Source organism: Tiliqua scincoides, chromosome 4 (genome assembly GCF_035046505.1).
Source record: "Tiliqua scincoides isolate rTilSci1 chromosome 4, rTilSci1.hap2, whole genome shotgun sequence".
In the NCBI taxonomy this organism is placed as follows: domain Eukaryota; kingdom Metazoa; phylum Chordata; class Lepidosauria; order Squamata; family Scincidae; genus Tiliqua; species Tiliqua scincoides.
In genome coordinates this window covers 210,550,159-210,566,139 of record NC_089824.1, presented here as the reverse complement: position 1 = coordinate 210,566,139, position 15,981 = coordinate 210,550,159, and the positions used below count along the sequence as shown (strand labels likewise).

General features: G+C 44.7%; 1 protein-coding gene across 1 annotated transcript; it reads right to left on the bottom strand.

Moving 5' to 3' along the window:
* Positions 1–2,271: 2,271 nt before the first annotated feature.
* On the bottom strand, positions 2,272–14,927 carry PCK1 (phosphoenolpyruvate carboxykinase 1). Its single transcript, XM_066624976.1, has 9 exons — positions 14,704–14,927; positions 12,766–12,947; positions 10,977–11,180; positions 10,237–10,424; positions 7,771–7,933; positions 5,914–6,138; positions 5,679–5,810; positions 3,676–3,771; positions 2,272–2,726 (listed from the first exon to the last, which is right to left on the bottom strand). Exons 1-9 carry the CDS (start codon positions 14,925–14,927, stop codon positions 2,272–2,274), a joined length of 1,869 nt encoding a protein of 622 aa, XP_066481073.1.
* Between the last annotated feature and the right edge of the window lie 1,054 nt (positions 14,928–15,981).

The following is a 15,981-nucleotide window of genomic DNA, read 5'->3' as shown; positions in this document are numbered from 1 at the left end:
TTACCTCGGACCTGCATTGTCCTTATGTCAGTGCTGGAAAGCACTGACATAAGGGGTTAGGATTGCGCCCATTGACTATCATTGTTAAAAGCATATACATAGCTGCCTATTCAAAGTACAGATCTGTAACATTTCCCCAAATGCAGTCACATACCATGGGAGCATCAAGTCTAATATATTAAAAATAAAATATTGAAATGAATGGGGACCTACCTGAAATTGGCTTGCGACCCACCTAGTGCGTCCCAACCCACAGTTGGAGAAACACTGGTATAGAGAAACCCCATGTGCATACAGGTGAAAATGTATAGAGTCCCTTCACACTAATGTTAAAAACGCCTGGCTGTCAAGGGACTTGGCCAGTGAGCATGGCCCTGCCTCCCCCCTCAGATGTTCACTGAACATACATTAAATCATAAAGCCATATTAATATTGAGCATGAAGAATGTTATTTGGAAAAGTTTATTTTATTAATTCTGAATTTAACAGAAACCTCCCATACATCAGGAACCAGAAAACGTACAAAATAAAAGGAACTCAGGCAAACTACTAAGCATACAAATAAGTTGGAACTGTGACAGCCTTTTCAAATGTGTCTTTTTTTATTCTAAAACATAGTTACAGCTAATTACTATTCACTTTCTAATTACTTTCTTTGTTGCTTCCCTAACTGTTGCTATGTAGATTCTTCTGAGATGACCACACTACAGTCAACTACAGGATGGCAAAAGCCTGATAACTTTGATTCTGTTTTGCTACACGCTGTACATACAAAAATATGCCGTTGTTGGGCCATTTGATTGCCTTAAAGGCTATTATCACGCCATCAGAAGGGCAAACAATACATGATACACCAATGTGCGTACAAAGCTCTGACAGCCACATCAGAGGCATGGGCAGGAGACAGGAGACATGGTTGAGCTGAAGGCTGCCTGAAGAATGCTAAGCAGGAGCAGTCCTGGTTAAATTCTGGATGAAAGACTGAATAAAGCTGACAAAGCTGTTGGGAGAGGACAGAGCCAGGAGGAGTCACTGTTGTGACCTCATTGTGAGAGGGTGACGGACTCACAAGTGATGCTGCAGGAATGTGGCGGAGTATGGAGAGTCAGCTTTCAAGACAGAATGATTAACAGCTTGGCCAGCCTGAAGCTGCTCCTGCTGGAAGATCGGAAGGCATACCCAGATGCCAGATATGATGACCATGAAGGATTCCATCTGGAAGTGAAGGGTCTACAAGTGTTCATAGAACAATTTATTGTAAAAACTCATTTGAAATAAAGATGAGTTTAGTATAACCTGCCTATGTGAACCACCTTGAGTCTGTAAGGGTGCAATCCAGAGGCATTCTTGGGCCGACCAAGTCCCTTGCGCTGGCCCAACGTCATCATGAAAGTGCCAACATAAGGGGAGATGGGATGGTGCATGGAGGTGCGCCAGCCCCCCTGTGCCGACGCAGGCCCCGGGGAAAGGTGAGTTGCGTCAGCCAAACTTAGCAGGTGCAATGGTGGGGGGAGGGTGGGGGGGAGGGCAGGGAAGGAAGGAGGCATTTCGGAGCAGGGGGACGGTGAGCGACAGGCATTCCTGGGGGCGGGCAGGTGGCGAGTGGGAGGTGGGGCTGGGATCCGACACTAGTGCCAGATCCTAACCCCATTCACGAGCAGGCCAGAGCAATTCTGGGCTGCTTGGAGTTGCGTCGCCTCCTAAGGTGCTGCAGATCCAAGTAGCCCCATTGGGACTGTAGTGGCTCTCCCTGGGGTAATGGAAAAAGTTTTCCTGTTGCCTGAAACTTGCCTGAAACTTGTGCTGGATACAGTGCAGGCCCAGTGGCCTGCCTCTTCCAGTACAAGTTAGGGTTGGGCTGCCCGAGTCTCAATGAGAAAGGCATTATACGGTACACCAATGCTGTAATTATTTGTTATCATTATATGTGGGAGGAAGGAAGGGAGCGTGTTACACATTCATGAATATTAGTAAGATGAAAACTGCAGCCATCCTCCGACAGCCTCCTTGCCATGTGAGAGCAGTACTTATCAGTGGAGGCAAGTTTATCAAGCAACAAACATGATGAACTTGATAACCTGTACTTCAATCGCTTGTCAAGCTCTGCCTGAGAAGCTTGAGAGTTACTGCTTCAACTAGTCCTTTGCAGTTTTCGTTCCGGCCTGAAACTCTCTGCCTGCCACTGTTTTTTGTGCTTTCAACAGGGTAACTAGTAAATAAAGTATTTCATTTTTTTCCCCCCAAGGAATGAAGGTCTGCAGATTTGATCAGTTATAGCTGCTTTATTCTCTGCTCCAGTGCAAGAACTTCCCTTTCCATTTCATAGGGGAGGTCAGCATTCACTTGCTCTTCAAAATACTTCTTGATTTCTTCCACCTCCTTTTCCCAGAAATCTTTGGAAACTTTGAACAGTTCTTCCATATCTATACCTTCCAAGCCTTTCAAGTTCAAGCCCGTGTCATCTGGGATGTAGCCAATGGCTGTCAGCCGTGCGCAGTCCATGCCCTGGATCCGATTGAACATCCATTCCAGCACCCGAGAGTTCTCGCCATAGCCAGGCCACAGGAATCTTCCTTGCTTGTCTTTTCGGAACCAATTGACATGGAAAATCCTTGGAAGTTTTGCAGCCGGTCGATACGCCATGCTGAGCCAGTGGGAGAGATACTGGCCAAAATTATAGCCAAAGAACGGTCTCATGGCAAAGGGGTCATGCATAATGATCTTGCCTGCAAAAGGAACATACACAGAACATCAGTGACTTGCCAATATTGAGAGCACCACAAGGTGTTTGAAGTGGGCAGGGGCCACATTCGCATGAAGGTTGCCGAAGAAAAAAAACAGGCGAGAGAATGACAATAATTTCAAAGAGAAGTAAAGGTGGCACAAAAATTTTTTTCCCTTGGTGAACATGGTCATTTCTTTTGTCCTACTGTTCCTCTGGTCACACAGGTTTTTGAAGTAGTTCCAAAACTACAGAACTTCTAAACCGAGGCAATGTTTGTTTAAAGTGCATTGCCTGCTTTTCAGCCAAAGACCCCCAAGGCGTCACAGTTACTCATAAAAAAAAAAAATCAAAATTAAAACAAAGATCAAAAGCAGCATAAATGAACCAGTATACGATCCAAAAACCTCAACAGGAAAAACAAACAATAGCACAGGTGTACTCATTTGGTCCTTGTTGCATATATGCAACGTTGAACAGAAATGGCTTAAAGGCTCATCTAAAAAGCATGGTCTTTCTACCAGTTTTCTAAATGTTTCAGAGTCTGGACTCCAGAAAAGAGCCTGTCCCACATATCCACTGAGAGCACTTCAGATGGCAGTGGGGACATGGAGCAGACCCAATTCTCTCAGTATGTTTGAAAAGGTGATTCTTTTCTATGTCCTGGATCTAAACCATTAAGGGCTTTAGGCATACTTGTCTGTGTGTACATCACAGGCGATCATGCCTCTGTTTTGCCTCATTCATCAGTCTGAAAAATAATAAATGTTGCAGAATTGGGATTTGATGTGAGAAGGAGCCAGGTGCCAAGTTCTCAAACACCTGGTCTGGGACTGAACAAAACAATGAATAATGGTCTTTGACAGTGTTTCCCAAACTGGAAATTTTCAGGTGAAAATAATGAGATGTGCTATTTAAATGTGAAGGTTTTTTTTTTTTTAATTTGGATTTACCTTTGTGTTCTGCAGCAGCGGTTGCTTCAGATCTCATTGTCGCACCTATGAATACCCCGTGCTGCCAGTTCAGGGCCTCGTAGACCAGAGGGACACCTGGAGAGAACAGGGCAGCTTCAATATTTAAAGGTTGATGGTGCTGTTGCATTAAAAAAGCCCTATGGCACAAATGCAGGCAATATTGCACATCTGGGATTAGGGCATATCATTCCTTCCTGCAGTTTATCTAATCAAACTCAGACTAAACAGTTCTATAAAGAGGCTATTCTTTACTAATGTACAAGGAGCTGCGGAAGGAGATTGATGTTAGTGAAGAATAGCTTTATTGTTGAACAGCAAGCAGATTAGGAAGACAGTTCAGTGGTAGTGGATATTAAGCCCATGCTCTTCTCTCACCTGCACTCACTGGTGGTCTGAAGATGTGGCACACACATGCATATACAGCACGCACAAAAACATGCATGGATTGCAACCGAGGCTGGAACTAGACCACTATATAAACTGCTGAAACACTGTTGTTAATTTAAGGTAAGTGTTAGCCTGTAACATATATACTGTGATCCACCTGAGGCTTTATAAGAGTATTATATGGCCCAAGGGCACACCATCCAGGGGCAACCCACTCCCCCACCAAACGTGACCAAGCTGTGCTCCAGTCATATTCGGAGGATGTTCCAAGGGCTTCTAAGGGCTGAAAAATGTCTGGAAGTGACTATTTTCGGCCCTCAGAATGCTTTCTGAGGGCTGGAGACACTGCTCATGGCCTCCCAAGCCCTCAGAATGCCTTCTATGGCCTTCTGAGGGCAGAAGATCGTCACTTCTGGTTTTGGGCCTCCACACCCACTGGACGTGACTGGAGTGTAGCTCTTGTCATGTTCAGAGGGGGTACAATGGTGAGCTGGAGGGGGGCAGGACTCCGGCAGCCATGATGGAGGTGGCATTGCTTCCCCAAGGTGAGTGCTGCCTGGTGTCCTTTGACTCCCCTCAGCTATGCTAGTAAATGTACTGAACCTGTTCAGATTCTGAACTCATCCTTTTTTGGCCAGACATACAGACTTCTATGGAGATCTGCACTCAGGAGCAGCCGGTTTGTACTATTCCAGCACAATCTGGCTATACAGATTAGTGATTGGTTGCTCCAGGTGACAGTTTTAAATCCACTCCCCCACTACCCACCTGCTGGGATCAATGTTTTCTATTCTTTAAAAAGTGTTTAAAAAATAATAATAGATATTCATCTGGATAAACATGCCAACCATCTAAATTATCATTTGTTTAAAGTCAAAGTATTAGGGAACTTCAAGATCAGTTCTGGATTCAGAGCCAGTTAGACTCAGTCCACTGCTGAAAACCTCTGACCATCTCCTGTGGATATGTACATCATTTTCTACCCTAAGGCTACCATTTCATTTAGGTTGTTAAATTTGCCTGTCACACAAACTTACTTAAGAAGGTGGTCTTTGAAACATTTCAGCAAATTATCTGTCTACGGTGCCTTGTGAAAGTCTCAACTTCATTTGCAAGGAGCAAAAACAACAGGTGCATAGAATTATACGGAGCAATGTTAAGGAAATGTCTGCTTTTCAATGAATTTTCACATTCATTTTTGAATGTGACAGCTCATCTTCAGGAAATTAAAATAGAGACAACATTTGAGCCTAGATTTACTCCTGTCAAAATTCCATCAAAGTGGATAGGCTTGTTTAGTAATAGCACAAGTGAGAACAGACTTCCATGCACAGGGAAGTGAATGAGAAAAGTTTCCAGCCCCTGTCCATGTTTCTTACATGAACTTAGGAAGCTGCCGCATACTGAGTCAAACCGCTGATCTGCTTGGCCCGATATCATCTATTCTAACTTTCAGGGGATCTCTACCTGATCCCAGAGATCTCAGGCAAAAGGGAATTTCCCAGCCCTGCTGCCTAGTAACTGGAGATGCCACAGATTGGACTTGGGACCTTCTCTCATTGAATGGGTACTTGGGCCTGTTTTGGAACCCTTACCTTCAGGTCTCCGGCCTCCAAAGATGATGCCTTCAATTGGCACTCCTTCTGGGGTCTCCCATGCAGGATCAATAATTGGGCACTGGTTGGCAGGGGTGCAGAATCGGGAATTCGGGTGAGCACAAGGTTCTCCTGCACAAGGAATGTAACACTAAATACATACTTCACAACTGCAGCCTTATACAAACACACAAAGAAAATGAAGGCTGGTAGGCTTCACAACCATTTTTCTTACCATTCTTGGCAGTCCATTCCTTGTTTTTCCATGAGGTAAGTGTGATTCCTGGAGGAAGCTGTTTATCAATACCTTCCCAGTATACGCCTCCATCACTGGTTTCTCCTACATTGGTGAAGATGGTGTTCTTCTGTATGGTCTTCATAGCATTGGGATTTGTTTTCACAGATGTTCCAGGAGCAACTCCAAAGAAGCCATTCTCTGGGTTGATAGCTCTTAAGTTCCCTAGAGGATTTTACAAGTCATGTGAGCTTTGGACATCCACTGGCTTCTAGCTGGGATTCAGGTGGTTTGAACAGGCCCTTCCTATTGCTGTGACCCCATGCAACCATCCCTTTTTATGTAACCCTTTTCACCCCAATTTTATGCAACTCTTTCCCCTTGTTCTATTCCTCCACCCGCTCACATAGATTATTTTTGGACACCAGGCACCTAGGGAGGCTGATGGTTCCTGCTCAGTTAAGCCAAAATCACAGATGCATGTAAGTGCTTTAATTATCATTCAGGGAATCTTCCCCTGCTTCAGTCAAATGCACACTGAACATTCTCACTCTTCCAAATACAAGATTGAATCGTTTTAAATGTCACCACACCCTCACCAGTGAGCGCAGAAGACGCACTTAGGGGGGCATGAGGAGGGGTGAATATTAAAATATAAGAAGAAAGGCACTCCCAGATGGGTATAATTCTATGAAAAAAGACGCATGGAGGACTAAGCCTAATCCTATCCCCCACCACACTATAGCATGCAGCTGTACCAATGGAGCATGTGCTCTGTGCTATGGTGGGTGGGAATGACCAGAAGGCCTGTGAGAGGTACGTAAAAAAACTTCTTAGTCCTTGATAGGCCTTCTAGCACCCTATGGGTCTCCTCAGACTCACACTAGCTTTGTAGCTGGCATATTTCCAAGGAGAAGAAGGGGGCTGGGCAGGCTAGAAAATGGGGGATAAATTCTGTCACGCACTTTTGCTGATCCACTGTTTATAGTCTGCTCCCCACTCTCTGTCCTCCCCACCCATAACCCACCGGGCTGGGTTCAGCAGTGTTGGCCATGCAGAGCCTTCAGCCATTCACAATGATAGCTCCAGGGCACCCGATGACAGCTCACCTTTCGCACCATCATACATGAACTGATGGCAGTGGGTTACAAGATGGGGATAGGATTGGGCATAAGAGACACATAAAATGCAGGAAGACTAAAACGTTATTCTACATCCACCTTCCTGCATGCCCTGTATCAACTGATTTAACAATCCACTACAGAGGCATTTAAAAACACATGCCTGTCTTTTCAATAACACCAACGGTAAAAAAAGATGCTTAGAATAAATTTTAAAATCTGCTTTAAACTCAAATAGATTGGAAAAGGAGCCACTGTTACCAGAGTGCTAGAAGCAGAGAAACTCTGTTCTTTTACCATCTGGCACTGAAATTTCCTGAAAGTAACACGTCCCTCCAAGTTTATTCATACTATTACTTTCAGTTCATGTTTGAGTTTGATGCAATAATCCTGGGTTTTAATCATATGGTTAATGAGACGTATGATGGTTCAACACACCTCCAAACACATGAGTCAAACACACATTTGCTCAATTTACTTTTGGAAGTTGTGCAAGGATAGGCTGGCTCATGAAATGGAAACCTGCTTAATGTATCACATGATCACCACTGTGAAGTCAGAGTGAATTCAACAAAAAACTGAGCCACTTCCTCACTGCTGGAGGGCACTGGTGATTACTGATTACTGGTCAGTAATCTTCCAGTATCATCCAGGCCACAACTCACTATGAATGTCCAACAGTTTGGGATACCAACTTTTCTTGGCTAAATGTCCAGCTGAATGCAACAGGGGTTACCTTGATCATCAAATTTCATCCAGGAAATATCGTCTCCAACACACTCGATTTTCCAGCCTGGCAGAGTCGGATTCATCATGGCCAAGTTGGTTTTTCCACATGCACTAGGGAAAGCTGCAGCAAAATATTTTTTTACACCTTCTGGATTTGTGATACCCAAGATCTGTTGAGAGGGAAAAGGAAACAGTTTTCCTACTATCTTGAGGAATGCTACCCAGCAAACAGTCGCAACATTAAAAACTGTGAAGTGTTAATAGCAATAACTTCAAAGCAATGACTGTGGACCTCTGTGAAACTTTTTCCAAAATGAAGACTGCAACTCACACTGAACTCATGATAGTTGAATATGAAACTGAAAAGAAGCTGAAATTCTAGAATGTACCAAAATACTATATACATTTTTATCTCTGCAGTTTATGATTTTCCTCTACTAGCTACCCATTTATTACATTTTTAGTCCTTCCAGAGAGTTCTTGGGGTAACCCAAAATTTCCCACAGAACTTCACAGCTAAGGGGGAATGTGAACCCAGATCTCCTTGATCATAGTCCAACAACCCAGCCATCAAGCCACACTGACAGAGCAATCCTATACATCCTATACATGCTCAGAAGCCAGGCGCACAATGTTCAGTGGGGCTTATTCTCAGGTCAACCTGTTTAGGATTGTAACCAGACACTGTGTAGCCCAACTCTCTCTGATATTATGACAATGAGACAACATAGATCCCAATTTAGTTCCGATGTGGGTACAGCACCCCCATGCAGAGAATCCCTATAGTATGTAGAAGCCTGTTTCATCCCTCCCCCACCCTCCTTATTCAGCATGTACTGGTGCACTTGAGCTATGGAGTTCCATGATTATCCATTGTGTGTGAACACTACCCTTGCATGGGATTGGACTGGGGTGCTAGTTCATATACAGCATTTTAATAAAGGATGCCTGTAGCAGTCCTTATATTACATACATTCTTGCAATAGCCCTTTAATGTTAGTCATTACAATTATCCCCAAGTGGACACAGTCAATCCTATGTATGTCTACTCAGAAAGTCCATTATCTTCAATGGGACTTACGCCCAGGAAGGTATGCACAGGATTATAAGGTTATAGCCGAAGTGAGGGACCATATGGCCCAGTTATAAGTTTTGATCTGGGGACTTCACAACTTGCCCATGATGCTGCACCAGCATCAATAAAGACTAGCCTTGCTCAGTGTTGGGGCCCCTCCCAGATGCCCTGACCCCCGACTTACCCTGGAGCAGGCACCCCATGGCCAGGGTAGGGAGACTTCCCTGCCCTTGAAGGGGGCAAGGAAGGTTGGCTCACCCCAACCAGCCAGAGGGGGCTGTCAGGGCAAACAAGGAACACTGCAGGAAACAAGCCAGGAACAGGAAGGGCCCTTTCTGCCCCACCTGGAGGAAGGGGAGGGGCCAAAGGGGGCAGGCTTGCTCCATAAAACAGGGAGGCCAGGGATGAGAGGCAGTCAGTGTGAAGCAGGGAGCTGTGAGGTGAACAGCTCCTGCTCCTGGGCCAGGTTTGGCAGCTCTGCTAGGGAGGAGGACAAGGGTGCTGGAACCCCCTTCCCCTTCAGCCAATCTGAGGCCTCCCTGGGGGTGGGACAAGCCTGCTCCAAGCCCCTCCAGGGCAGGGACCCTACATTCAGGCATCCTACTTCTGCTGTTCCCTAAATTGCACTAGCAACAACAATGATATTAAAGCTTGTGGCTAAGATCCAAAGAACAACGCCCAAAGGGGCTAAACTTGACTATGCTCCTACTGAGATGTTTGATGTTCCTATTATCAATAGACACAGGGGTGATCCAGATCACCCAGAACTATATATCACATGTTGCTACTATTAGTGACAAGACTGCATCACAAAATAGTGTGATCAAATCCAGATTAATGCACAAGTATTTCCATCATATGCACTCAAGAAACCAAAGTGAAAGTGTCATTTTTACAGATGCTCCTAGTTGCAGTTTTTATTTTTCAGAGGCAATGAAAAACAGCAACTTTTCTCATGGACAGGCCCCCTTATGTCAGTGCAGCTGGAGGGATGCCTCCTTGTGACAGAACAGGAGGAAGAAAACTGACTGGCTGAGCTTTTGCAAAGGTGGGCCCCAGTCAACACAGCTCAAAATGTTGCAAATACGGGTTTGGAAGGCAGAGTGCTGTAGGAAGTTGAAGGAGAGAAGTGGCGGGCAGGGAAAGAGCTTGGCTCCCTCTCTGTTCTTCCACTTCTCCATTTCATATCGGCCACTCCTAAAGCTGCTTCTTCCTGGGAAAGAAGACCCACCAGATGTTTGCTGCACAAGTTTGTGTGTAATATTTTAGTTGGCCCTGAGCCAAAGTTCAGTAAACCATTTTAAGGCACTACAATTTTAATCAGGAGAGACACTTGGTATGAGTATTTGTTTGAGCTAACAGGCATTCAAATAATGCAGTTATTCAAACTTTTCCTACCAGCATATGCTCAGCAAGCCAGCCCTCTTCCTTGGCAATTCTGCTGGCAATCCTGAGAGCAAAGCACTTCTTTCCCAGTAGGGAATTTCCTCCATAACCGCTTCCAAAGGAAATGATCGCTCTTTGATCAGGGATGTGAGCAATGAGAGTCAAATCCGGATTACATGGCCAGTTATTTACCAAAGGCTCTACAAAATACAAAGCACAACCCTGGTTATATAGTTTTCGTCCTGTGATTGGTTACCTAGATTAGGGTGCAATCTTCTTTACGTTATCTTTTCCATAAAGGAGCACATGCATCCTTCTTTTCTTGTTGTATGGTAAATCTGAGTTGCAATACTTGTTTTCTATCACTAGGTGACACTGTAGCACAGTTTGTTCAGTCAACTGTAGTGTACCAGCTCGTAGTGGCAAGGTCCTGTGAAAATAGCTAGTTCCTCTTGCGTTCTCTCTGATAAGGACGGAAATCCTTCTCCATCTCTTTGGAAGCAGACAGCACTTAATTTGTACAAGCAAGAACAGAACAACCATATGAACGGACATAAAGTTAAAAAAGACAACTCCACAGCACTAGTGAAAGCATCTTAACAAACATTTGCTGGACCATTGCCCTTCATGGCCAGTCAACCCCAGTAAAATATTCGAATGGATGCCCAGCACCCAGAATAGTGTGCTTGACAGATAAAATAATGGAGGCTAAAGATTTGGATGGAAAGTTAGTTGAAGAGACAATGGCTTACTTTTCAGTGGCAACGGGCACCCAACGGAATGGAGGCACTTTATAAACTCCCCGTTGCCAAGAGCTTCTAGGACAGACGTTCCCATCCGGGTCATAATCCTCATGCTGACCACCACATAAGGAGAATCTGTCAACTCAATACCAAACTTGGATAAAGGAGAACCTATTGGCCCCATGCTGAAGGGTATGACATACATGGTACGCCCTGCAAATGTGAAGCAGAGGAGGGAATTAAAGAGCAAGAATCACACTGTAGACATATGTTGTGACCTTTAAGCAGTGGTATTCAAGGCCCATTTATGGAATACCCTCCCGACCAACCATTTTCAACCACTGTGCCATGGCACACTGGTGTGACGCGAATGGTCTGCAGGTGTGCTGCAGGAGTTTGGGGGAGGGTAATTTATGAGTAGCATCATTGGGGGTTGTGAGCCCCCCATCAACAGCATGGTGTGCCTCGTCAATAGTCCAAAAAACTGATGGTGTGCCTTGACAATTTTAGTTCCTTGTCAGTGTGCCATGAGACAAAAAACATTGAAAATCATTGCTCCTGACAGAGGCCCATCTGGTACCTTCCCTGAAGCTTTAGCTATTCTATTTGTATCTACTGAGATTTCTAGCACATTTTTTAAATTTGCTTTTTGTGGGTGTTTTATCAGCTTTAAGGCTGATGCTGCTATTCTTTTTCTTCTTGTCTATTGCTATGTGCTTTGATTTTTATTTGCTGCTCCATTCTAAATTGTTTCTGGTTTTGCCAATATTTATTGCTAACTGCTGTAGAAATTTTGTTCAAAATATTTACTAGCAGTACATATATCCCCCCTGATGATGAACTTACTAATTGCCATAAAGTATTTGGGACAGTGCAAGGCCCAGGCATACCAGCAGGAAGTCTGAAGTCTTTCCGCTGGCACCAGCAATTGTCAGGAGGCCCACCAGAACAGGTAAGTGCAGAGCAGGTGTGGAGGGGAGTGGAGGATGGGACTGAATGGGGCAGGGAGGGTGGAACAGGGCAGTAACGATATCGCTGATGTAGGTCTGAGTTGCAGCTGCTGGGGCTTACCCAGGGATACAATGAAGAGACCTCCAGATGCAATGTAGCTTACACCAGCTGCATCGCCACACAGGGACTTACATTGGATTGGGCTGTTAAGAGTCTCATCCTATCCCCCACTACACTATAGCATGCAGTTACACCAATGTGGTGTCTGCTATATCCCATGGGGGAGTTTTGGCATCTAGAGGGGGTATTTTGGATGTAACCCTCAGGGAAGGGAACGTTTCTCTCCCCCCCCCCCCGCCACTGCTGCCATTGGTCAACTCGCTGGCACATGTCTGCATTGACTGGTGAAGGCAGATTGGGCCAGGGAAGGGAGTTAGGATCTGGTGGGTGAAGCTGCCACCCAACCCACCTGCTTTCAAGGCCTGGTCCGCCCTCCTTCCTTCCCCTCTTGCCTCCTGATTCTGTCCAAGAGTTTAAAAGGAAAACCAGGAGAGAGTTCAAAGAGAGTCTGGAGGAGAACTGGGAGTGACTATCCAAGCGAAAGGACTGCAAGCAGTTCTGTACTGAAAACCGGACTGCACACACTGTCCCTTAATTCTAGGTACATATCTGCTCCCCTACCCCATTATTTTGTGCCTGGTTCAGATTGGCTGATAGTGTTCTAGTAAGAAGCAAAGTAGATCACATAAACCTGATGTCTGCCCATCCCTGCCATAGAGGAAAAAAGGTCATCCTATGAAGCAGAAATGGTATCTTCAACAGCGAATAGCCTTTCTGGTGTCTCTACCTTTCATGCAACCTGGGAATCTGAGACTGAAAGCTTTCTCAAAATCTTCTTCAGACATCCAGCGCCCCAGTTGGCTGACTCCGCTCTGAGGGACTGGAACCGTGTCCCTCTGCTCCGGAGTGACAATAACTGTTTTGCTCTCAATTCTTGCAACATCCCTTGGATCTGTGCAAGCCAACCAGCTGGGAAGACAAGAAGGTGGAAGTTTACCCTTCAAATAAAATGATGGGGGGGGGGGAAATCTTACCTCAAGGCAGTTTTGCACAATATAGACTGCACCATGGAAGGAAGAATAGAAACATTACAATCAAACCATTTACCCTGGTGAAATCTTGCAGTCGTATGTGGGATTGCTCCTGATTTAGGAGTTTGAGGAATGGGGGACCAGCTCCTCTGAGGCTCTCAGCAGATATATTTTTTCAATAGCAGCCTTTTTCAAATGTAGCCTCTCCTACTGATTGCAGTCCAAGTATTTTGGAATGTAGATCAACATGTGACAAGTCTTAGGTTAGGTATATTTCTGACAATAGCAATTGAGATCAATAGCAACAACAGGAAATTTTAATCAGGACCATACATGAGGGGGAAGAGTTAAAGCCCTCCATACATGCCACAGTTCCAATCCCAATTGTTAATATCATATCTAAGTTGGTCCTTCACAAGATATGAATGTTTCTTTTTAAAAAAAATTGGTATAGAGAGCATCATTATCTACATGCTACATTTGACAAAAATCTGGGAACACTTCCCCCTTTTTTGTGGTACTGATCCAGATCAGATCTTCCAAGGGGTAAAGAAAGAGGGAAAGTTGATGGCACATTTAATGCCATGTGTGATTGTACCCTTGCAGAGAGGTGGTTTTGGTGAATCCTATACACAACTGTTTGTCTGCTGAGGAACATAAGAAGAGCCCTGCTAGATCAGGCTAAAGGCCCATCTGGTTCGGCTTCCTGCATCTCACAGTGGCCCACCAGATGCCTCAGAGAGCACACATAAGAACATAAGAACAGCCCCACTGGATCAGGCCATAGGCCCATCTAGTCCAGCTTCCTGTATCTCACAGCGGCCCACCAAATGCCTCAGGGAGCACACCAGATAACAAGAGACCTCATCCTGGTGCCCTCCCTTGCATCTGGCCTTCTGACATAGCCCGTTTCTAAAATCAGGAGGTTGCGCATACACATCATGGCTTGTACCCCGTAATGGATTTTTCCTCCAGAACCTTGTCCAATCCCCTTTTAAAGGCGTCCTGGCCAGATGCTGTCACCACATCCTGTGGCAAGGAGTTCCACAGACCAACCACACGCTGAGTAAAGAAATATTTTCTCTTGTCTGTTCTGACTCTCCCAACACTCAATTTTAGTGGATGTCCCCTGGTTCTGGTGTTATGTGAGAGTGTAAAGAGCATCTCCCTAGCCACTCTGTCCATCCCCTGCATAATTTTGTATGTCTCAATCATGTTCCCCCTCAGGCGTCTCTTTTCTAGGCTGAAGAGGCACAAACGCCATAGCCTTTCCTCGTAAGGAAGGTGCCCCAGCCCTGTAATCAACTTAGTCGCTCTCTTTTGCACCATTTCCATTTCCACACAAGACAACAAGATGCCTACATCATCGTGTCACTCCCTTGCACCTGGCATTCTGAAGTAGCCTACTTCTAAAACTGGGTGGTAGCACATACGCATCATGGCTTGTAAACTGTGATGGACTTTTCTTCTAGAAATCCATCCAATCCCCTTTTAAAGGCATCTGGACCAGATGTCATCACCACATCCTGTGGCAAGGAGTTTCACAGACTAATTAAAGAAACTCCTGCATGTCCACCACAGAAGCCCTGCACGTTACAGAAGACTAGTGCAATGGTATGTGTACATATTGAATGATTGCACATATTGTATGACATATTGTATGATACATGTATTGTATGATACATGTAACTTACCAGTTCTCATATTTGTCAAGCTTCCTAATCATGCCAAGCTGTACCATGAACTCCAAGATTTTCTTGTTCTCCTCCTCTGAGCCATCACAGATATGGATGGCTTCTGGCTGGCACAGTTTGGCGTTGCACTCAATGAAGTCCCTCACTCCTGGGGCCAGAGTGTTCAGGTCCCCCTGGGTGACTTTTGAGGCTATGCTCGCCTGTGTCTGCAGTTCAGGTGGCATGGCCTCCTTTTGGCAGGTGTCAAGCAGGGTCTGGAAGAACGGTCAGTGATGTGGACAGCAAGCTGAGAAAAAAAATGATTGTGTGTTGCAAACTAGATCTGAGCTGAAACACAATGCTTGCTTAAAAAAAAACACACACTTGCAGATGGCGTGTGCAATGGTTAGAGCAGTGGTTCACACACATTTAGCTCCTGGACCCACTTTTTAGAATGAGAATCTGTTAAGGACCCACCAGAAGTGATGTCATTACCAGAAGTGATAACATCAAACAGGAAAATTTTTAACAATCCTAGGCTGCAATCCTATCTACACAACCAGGAGTAAGTTCAATTTACTATCATTGTTAAAAGAATATACCTAGCAGCTTGTTAAAAGTACAGGTCTGTAACATTTCCCCAAATGTAGTCACATACCATGGTAGCATCAAGTCTAATATATTAAAAATAAAATATTGAAATGAATGGGGACCCACCCGAAATTGGCTCACAACCCACCTAGTGGGTCCCGACCCACAGTTTGAGAAACACTGTTTAGAGTATCAAACTAAGAAGGAAGACATGAGCTCAAATTCTTGCTCAGTTATGAAGCTCCCTGTGTGACTTTGGGCCAGTCGCTATCTCTCAGCATCTGAGGTCTGTTATGAGGATGAAATGAAGGGAGTGGAGAGAACCATATAATCTGCTCTGAGTTAGTTGAAGATAAATCAGGCTAAAAGTGCAGGAAATGAAAGAGCTTTCAGTGAAAATTGCAATAAATAAATTGTTTCAGTGACAGATGTTGCATATCAGACTGATGAACAAATGCAGAGAGATAAATGCTTTTTCAATGGAATAAAGAAGAAATAAATACATGCAAGACATATACTGTACTTACATTTCTGGGGAAGTTCCCGTATTTCACTTTGAAAAGGAAAGTTTGAGAAGGATTTTGTTGGTCCTTCCGTCAGCAAGATGTTGCTTGCTATGTTACTATCTTCCAGAGATGTCTAGTTTCCCAGAAAGCATCTTCCTTGCTTAAATACTCTTCCTCCATTGCAGCCCGTCCCACCACCCAA